The sequence below is a fragment of the Odontesthes bonariensis genome, chromosome 4 (genome assembly GCF_027942865.1).
Source record: "Odontesthes bonariensis isolate fOdoBon6 chromosome 4, fOdoBon6.hap1, whole genome shotgun sequence".
Taxonomy (NCBI): domain Eukaryota; kingdom Metazoa; phylum Chordata; class Actinopteri; order Atheriniformes; family Atherinopsidae; genus Odontesthes; species Odontesthes bonariensis.
In genome coordinates, this window is record NC_134509.1 from 27,420,790 (window position 1) to 27,429,236 (window position 8,447).

Consider the following 8,447-nt stretch of genomic DNA (forward strand, 5'->3'; position numbering starts at 1 on the left):
TCAGACAACAATAGCAATCCTTTATGGCCAGGATCTGGCAAGTTCCCAGGTGGGACCTCCATGGATCAGACTTTTCCCACCTCAACTGGGTTGAGATCTGTAAAATCTTTGGCGAAATCAACATCTTTTTCTTGTCATGTGCCTTGACCATTCCTGTAGTATTTGTGGTTTGATATGATGCTGTCACCAACAAATAATATTACCAAGTTGTATAGTCTGCAAAATTGGTTAAAATGTTGATAAGTAAAACGACTGCCAAATTCCAAGGTTTTTTAGCAAAGGATTTCCCAGAGCATCATACTACCTCAGCCGGTTTGCATCCTTCTGCACTGTGCACTGCATACTGTAATCTCTTCATCAGGTCACTGATGCACATGTGTTCAATCCTGAACATACTCAGGCCCCCAGAAACATCTCTTTTTCTTGGTGTTTAACCAGATGTGTTTCCCCAGTTGCTATAAACAAGGCAACACTCAAGCCAACAAGGTAATGTGTGTCTTAAAGGTGGGGTATGAGATCTTGGAAAAACGGTTCCTGCAAGCTATATTTTTGAAAATGGGGGGCTGACGGTTGATTGGCATGTCAGAATCCAATAGAAGTAACTCTCATCATTACTTCTATTGGTCAGACATTTCCTCTTGCTACACCCTCTACATTGGACTAAAATTTTTTTTTTTTTTTCAAACATTCTATTTTAGTGGGTGCAATTGGGTCGTGAGGAGGTTTTCAGATAATATGATAAAAAATGCTCCAGAAATCATCTCATACCCCACCTTTAATCAGAGGTGGGTAGAAACGAGTTACATTTACTCCGTTACATTTACTTGAGTATGTTTTTGAAAAAGTTGTACATCTAGGAATAGTTTTAAATCACAATACTTTTTACTTTTACTTGAGTAGATTTGTGCAGAAGAAACTGTCCTCTTACTCCGCTACATTAGGCTACAATGCGCTCGTTGCTTTTCTTCTACGTGCCCCCCCCTGTTACTCAACATTTGCTCAGTACTTGAGAAGTTTTTTCACCAAGCACTTTTTTTACTCTTACTCAAGTAATTATTTGGATGACTACTTTTTACTTTTATTTGAGTCATAAGCCGCTTTCGGACTGTAGGAACCTTTGGCAGTTCCGATAACCTTTTAATCCGCGGGGCCGTTTTCTCCCGTGTTCGGACATACAGGAACTCGGGGCTTTCTCCCTTAGTTCCTATAACTATTTAGCTCCTTCTCCGAGGTCGGGTCTTTTCATAGTTCTATAGAACGAATCTGACGGAGGTGTGTGGTGGTCGGTAGCTACGCCCCATGTCATGCTATCACAGCTGAAATGTTTCCTCATATGACACAGACACAACCAGCGGGTGTTTAATAAGTTAAACTTACACTGGTCTCATTTGTCTGCAGCGCTCTGCTCTCCTTTCTTCCTTCATAAAATGAAAAACTCTCTGTGAGCTTTTCCAGCCTCGATATTAGACGCCTAATGTGATTATCCATGATTAATATCACCATCATGCAGACCATAAACATGGTGGCCTCCCCGCTCTCCATATTAGCTTCTTGGTGGTGTTTTTTCTACTCTCCTTACTTTTACCGTTTTGTTTTGTGTTTGAATGTAGCGCTAAACGGCTAATGGCTAACACGTCACTGAAGCAGACGGCTGCGCGCGGCGCATCAGTCCCCATAGAGCTTGAAAGTCCCGCCCCCTTTTTTGCTTCTTCTTCCTACTTCCGTCGTCCCCATGGGACCTCATGCCTGGATCTATTGACATGGGCAGGATGATGTCTTCTGTTCCCAGTCATTATATGCCTTTTTACAGTACACGCATGATGTTCTGGGGTTAAATATGGATGAGTTCATGCAAAAACATTGGCGATTTGTCGTAGGAGTGCCTGGTTAAACGTTGTAAAAAAAAGTTAGGGTAAAAAGACTACATGGCGTCGCATATGCTACGTCACTGATCCCACATTAACTGTATACCGGCGGTCTCGCTGGCTGGCATGGACGAAGCCAGACATATCACCACCAGCATAGCAGAAGCTCTCCACGTGCCCCGACTGGTAGTGGTTCTCTCCTCGGCTCACAAGTTTTCGTTCGCCCTCGAAAAACTGAGTGAAACTGGCCAACGACAGCGCCATTCTTCCACTCCTCCGCGCGCCCAAACGTGATGACGTTTATTTTCCGTGCCAAACGCTACATGCTGTAGTTCGAGAAATGCTCAGAAAAATAACTTAACAATGAAGCACTTATGCCCGCTAAACTGTTACACTACTGGTATGAAAAAATATTAAAAAATGTCCTACACAACATATGTGAAATGCAAGACTCAATTCCATCAAGCGCAAAAAATAGTTTTATTCCGTCTTGGCTCCGTCATTGACTTGAATTGCAAATTATTACACTTCCGTGGTCCCGAGGGGAGGAAGTTGAATGACGTCAAGGAGGCGGGACTTTCAAGCTCTATCAGGTCCCGACTCATGTGCGAATGCAGACTGAAACAGTTCCGCTGGGGAAGGATAGTTATCAGAACGAAATTCGAGGAGGGTAGTTCTGATAACTACTTTCTTAGAACGGTCTGTCCGAAAGCGGCTATATTATTCTGAAGTAACAGTACTTTTACTTGAGTACCATTTTTGGCTACTCTACCCACCTCTGGTCTTAATGCATTGCACACGTTGACAAAGGTTAACAAAATATAACTATTAATTTGCAATTTTTTCAGCAGCCAAAATGTGTCTTTTTTAAGACTCAAATCTCACCAGGACGGTTGTTCCATGAATAAAGATGTTGTTTAGAAAAACTACCACTGGGGGCAGCAGCAAGCTATTGTGCTCATCTTCTGTGTTCTTCTGTGTTCATAAACGCAGAAGAAGAAGAGAGTGACGCACTTCCTCTAGCCGAGCCGCGGCTGGTTCCTCCCGGTGTTCTCGGAGAATAAAAGGATCAAATTTTAACTTCCACCTTTGCAACCCGGCAGTCCCACCGCGTGTGAGCCAACCTGTGAACACAACGATAGTTAAGTGTTGAGGGACGCATCTAACTTTGTCCACGTAAAAGAGAACAGATATTTATTTTGCTAGATTAAAGTGCCTCACAGTATTCTGCTATGGCGAAGGTTCAAGTGTTAAATGTTGCTGTACTGGACAACCCAAGCCCATTTGGAAATCCGTTTCAATTTGAAATAACGTTTGAATGCATGGAAGATTTGCCGGAAGGTGGGTATTATTTGTCAGCTAACGTATAATGCCAGTTAAGTTACTCTGTATGTGTAAGCCATTGGACAGCTGTCTGGGGTGATTTCTGTCATATTCACTGCACATGTCTTTGTAGAGCAACACAAATCGTTATGATACACTTTTTTGTTTTATATCTGTTTGATGGTAGTTGCTTTTTTTTTTAACGTCTGATATTTGATTTGACAAGTTGTTGAAAATTGGCGCTGGCGCGTTTGTGCTGGTAGGCCCGCCTCCAGAGTGCTGTGATTGGTTCCAAGGGCTTGTACGTAGTTTTTCCCGAGAAGCTGATTGGTTGATTACTTTACGTCTGTGTGGAAACAAATGAACTCAATGAGTTGCCGCGAACCGCGGGGAGACGCAACAGGGAAGTAATAACGAGTGTGATTGTAGAATATTATCTACCATAGGCGAGATGTTAATGGCCTGAGTGCTGTTTAAAAAAAAAAATCATTTTTTTATTTATTTATTTTTATTAGGTTGCTTCACACATAAAGTTGAATGGTCCTATGCCTACTAATGGACAAATAACCAAAGCACCCCTCTCTTAGCAGTAACTCCTACATATATTCTTTTCTTCTGGAGCCTTTGGAATGAAAACTTTGTTTCAATGTGTAAAGGTCTGACAACAGTTGTTGGAAACACAAAATTAACCTCTGTGATTGTTAATCAAAATTTTGCTGTTTGCTGTGTCTTTCTTTGAGTACAAAAAGCTGAAGGCTTGCTCGGATATCCCTGAGCACCGCGGTGAAGTGGGCAACTGATGTTATTTACAAAACTGCATTTTTACCTTTTTAAGAAAAGTCGTTTTTTTTTGTCTTTGTGTGCTGTCAGATCTGGAGTGGAAGATCATCTATGTGGGCTCAGCTGAGAGTGAGGAATATGACCAGGTTCTGGACTCTGTTTTAGTCGGCCCAGTACCAGCTGGCAGACACATGTTTGTGTTTCAGGTGAGCTCTCTGACTACAAATAACACTGACTACCAAGACTTCCTGTCATTAACAACTGTAAGGGATGCTTTGCCTGATTTATTTTAGTGTTACACTTGATTTTACATTATGTAAAGCTGTTGTTTGATTGGATATCATTGTTTTTCCACACTTTTAGGCTGATGCTCCCAACACAGGGCTGATTCCAGAGAGCGATGCTGTAGGAGTCACTGTAGTCCTAATAACCTGCACCTATCGTGGACAAGAGTTCATCCGCATTGGTTACTATGTAAATAATGAATACACAGACCCAGAACTACGAGAAAATCCACCGCTAAAGCCGGACTACTCGCAGGTAACGTGACACAAGTGGAAAGATGGCAGTCACTGATTAACAGTCATAGATTTAAGTGCATGGAAGCCACTCCGAGCCAGAGTTGTGTATGGCGTCGACATAAAGGACCATACATGGGCCGTACTTCTAGAAAGGCTGTATGGAAACGCTGTCTTTGGTGCCCTCTGGTGCTCTGAAATTTACAATTACAGGCAACGTTCTTATTAAGAATGAAGTGAAGTATGAGACATACAACAGCGTTTCCTTTTTGGGGTTGTTTTCTCTGAATGGAGGTCTTAGTTCAAGCACGATATTAGTGCATTTTATGATTTACTATGTCTAGCAAGACTTGGATGATGATCCTGTCTACATCTTCATAGTCGGCTGACAGAATGCCACAGTGCTGGTAAACCTGATCAGTGCTTACGTTTGAATAAAAATGATCAGTTTTGCTTTATTGTGGTTCGAGCAAGAGATATATTGTTTTGTTTTTCTTGTACACTGTATTACTTCTGCATCAGACAGTTGTTTACTCTGTCACTACTTTCTCTAAATTGCAAAGTGTCAACAAATAGCCTTGCATAACCCTAACCCACAACTGTCTGTGATGCGTTGCAGTAAGGTTTAGGTTGTGGCATCATGGACCTTGTTTTTGGAGAGCTGCACCTATGTCCATCTGTTGATTTGATACCTAAAGCCTTTTACTCTGTGTGGGGTTAGATTGAAACAGATGGATACCTACATGCTACAATAAACAAGCCCCAAGACAATCTGTTGCTTCCAATGTAATTTAAAGCCCCAAATCAGAAGAAATTGGAATGGCATGGAAAATGCTAATTAAAGAAAAATGCTATAGAATAGCAGTGATTCCTAGATTTACTTTGACTTTTATTTGCTTGCAAACAACATGAACCCAAAATGCTTATTTTCCCTCTCCCTCTCTGTCCTTAACTTTATTTAATTTGTTAATGAAAATATTTTTTAACATTTCAGGCCTGCAAAATAATTTACAACACAAGCACAGTAAAGTTCTCACTGCTTTGTAAAGTTGCCATTCCGCTTGACATAACTTAGAATAGGTTACGACGTTCAGGATAGCAAGAAATCAAAAGTTTCGGGTATTATTTTTGTCCCATTCTTCCTGCAAATACATCTTAAGGTGTTACCTTTTTTCTCTTTTAAAATTCTCCTCACATTCTCTACTGGGGATACAGGTCAGGACTGCAGGCAGGACAGTCCAGTATCGTACCTGTAGCCTCTTACTCCGCAGCCACTCCTTAATGTTTTCTGCGGAATGCAGTTTTCTATTGTCTCGTTGAAAGAAAAAAAATAAATGAATACATGGATCTCCCTGGTGAAGATAATGGTTTTGCATGCTGTATATGGTGTTCTAAAATCCCACTGAACTTTTCTACTTTAATGCTGCCATCACAGAAGTGTAAACGAGCTGTGCCTGGAGCACTGATGTAACCCCACACCATCACGGAGGCTGGCTGATGGATCGCTGGTCCTTTTTTGTGTTTGGTCCAGAGCCCATGCAGTACATTTCATACAGATTCAGCTTCTGAAATACACTAAACTCTTGGTTATTTTATTATTGGTGGCTTATGCAAGTCAAGCTGGTTCGACTGCCATCTGTGAGATTGTATACTGGGCAAGGAACAAGTGTCTTTTGTGTATTGTTCTTTTTTTTTTTTTTTTTTTTTTTTTTTCACAGAAGATGTCAAAATTTAAATTATAGGGCTTCTGATTTCTATTTGGTGAAATGGCATTATCATCGAGTCTTTACTCTAATTGTCATATTTTCAGAGAATTAATTATCTCAGTATTTCTTCTTAATCGCCTTGATAACAAATGTTCAACTTTGGCTCTAAAGAAAAACAAAACTATCCAATTCTGACAATTCTCTGATATTATTTTCCATCATTGTAGCTCCAAAGGAATATTTTGGCCTCCAACCCCCGCGTCACCCGCTTCCATATCAACTGGGAGGGCTCAGCAGACAAGATGGAAGACAGTGAGAATGTTGACCCGTCCCCTAACATCAGTGGTATGCTCCCTCCCTCCTGTATACCAGGAAAGATGCCACCTCTTGGACTGATGCCAGACAACTCCATGGACTGCATGTAAGAGTCATGAAATTCTCATGATGGACAAAGAGCCCCTCATATCTTTATAATCACACACACCTGGACAAAAAGGCTGTGGATGTACCTAAATGACATGTGGACATTAGTGGGACATTCTGACACAGAAGAATGTGCAAATGTTTCTATACGGCACAAAGAAAAAGGAGTTTGCCTGTGATTGTTCCCAACTTTGGTTCCTCTTTTGTATGCTCTTGTTTTTGTTTTTTTAACACACACATAGATCTGCACAGCCGGGATTGCCTTAATTTATCGTTTCCACAGTAATTGGATAATGTTCAACTCAAGTCTTGCAAGTCATACTCATGTACTGATTTTAATAAGTATTTTTTTGTGGTTCATGTTGTCCTCTCGTGCACAGTTCAAAGCCTTGAGCTGAGCTTAGTGTCAGGAGTAACCTAGGCTGCATATAGTGAAGCATTTAATTATTCTGAAGAGTTTTCTCCTCTGATGCCTGCCTGTGGAAACAACTCTTGGGTTTAATATATACGGCCCGTGTTCAGGAGTTTGTTGCAAGAGCTTTGACTGTTTTCTTGACGGGTAAATACAACTATAAAGTTACAAGTTTTGTCCAAGGTATAGCCACATTACTTACAAAACCTTCTTCTTTGTGCAAGTCCAATTAATATACCCCTATTTTATATATCAAATAGAATGCATTTATAAAAAAAAAAAAAAAAAAAAAACCTAGTTGAAGGTAAGAGAAATGGATGCCATATAGTCGAGTTGTGTGGATGACAGGTTTGCTGTAAATAATGTATTCCCAGTGCTTTTCTTGTCTTGGTAAATAAGAAGGCATAGTTTCATTTTGTACTTACTATATATTCCTTGCCTTAGTATTGTAACAGTGATGGAATTAATAAAGTTTGTTCTGTTGACCTTGCGCTCCTTTCCATTAATAACTGCTTCTCATTTCCAGCTGTTGACTTGTGAGGAAGAAAGCACGGCAACAGCAGAAAGGCTGGCCACGTTTGCATGTGTCCGCATCGGCCCGCTCCGCACCCTCCTCTCTGCTCCCTTTCTTTCCCAATTTCATTCATAAAATACAGCAGCATTACTCCACCATTTTCACTCTAGCCTCATGTTGCTAGGCAACTGCAGCACAAAAGGGAGGGGTGAGGAGCTGTCTGCTCTCATCCATTTTATCTCCGGCGCAGGGACTAACTCCCCTCTTCCATCCATCTGTTACCTCTGTGTGCTTCTCACGTCTGCACTGTTGAGCACAATGAACAGCGCTGGAGTGCTCTGCAGATTCATATGTAGATTTAAAACCTGTTTGCAGCCTCAGCTGCCTTCCATTACGAGGCTGTTGCAATGCTCAAATGATTAATCAGCTTTCGGTCATTTATCAAGTAAAGCTTTCAAACGCCTTTTTTTTTTTTTTTTTTTTGCAGCTCCTTAAATGTTAGGATGTTCTGTTTTGTATCAGTTTCTGCTGTCGGTTTAAAACAATTGTTTGCCCTTTTTTACACAATATAAGATCAAATGTGATGATGTAAACCTTGTTGACTGATTATAAAACCAGAGAAATGGCTTAACATGACATCACTACCGACGGCATGGCGCTTTTGTGGTTTTCTGAACTGACCGAGCTGTCACAATGTGTAGGCCTTGTTTTTTGGTTGTTTATATACTAAGTAAGGTGGCTGCATGGCCCTGATATATTGCAGCTCTTGTATGAGTTGAATGTGGAATTGTTTTTTGTTTATTTTCTTTTTAAACCATTTCCAGCTAAAAATAGGATTAAAGTCATGGGGATATTCAGATGCAAATCTGTGTGAAATTGTGCCCTTTGATGACCATGATAACAAAA

General features: G+C 40.7%; 1 protein-coding gene across 1 annotated transcript; it reads left to right on the top strand.

Moving 5' to 3' along the window:
* The first annotated feature begins 2,878 nt into the window (after nucleotides 1-2,878).
* Nucleotides 2,879-7,508, top strand: asf1bb (anti-silencing function 1Bb histone chaperone). Its single transcript, XM_075463774.1, has 4 exons — nucleotides 2,879-3,206; nucleotides 4,059-4,174; nucleotides 4,332-4,508; nucleotides 6,420-7,508. Exons 1-4 carry the CDS (start codon nucleotides 3,098-3,100, stop codon nucleotides 6,615-6,617), a joined length of 600 nt encoding a protein of 199 aa, XP_075319889.1. The 5' UTR covers nucleotides 2,879-3,097; the 3' UTR covers nucleotides 6,618-7,508.
* Nucleotides 7,509-8,447: the final 939 nt, after the last annotated feature.

Coding starts and splice junctions, on each gene's coding strand:
- asf1bb (XM_075463774.1), top strand. CDS start 3,098: ATGGCGAAGGTTCAAGTGTTAAATGTTGCTGTACTGGACAACCCAAGC. Junction 4,175..4,331: donor GACACATGTTTGTGTTTCAG/GTGAGCTCTCTG, acceptor CCACACTTTTAG/GCTGATGCTCCCAACACAGG. Junction 4,509..6,419: donor TAAAGCCGGACTACTCGCAG/GTAACGTGACAC, acceptor CCATCATTGTAG/CTCCAAAGGAATATTTTGGC.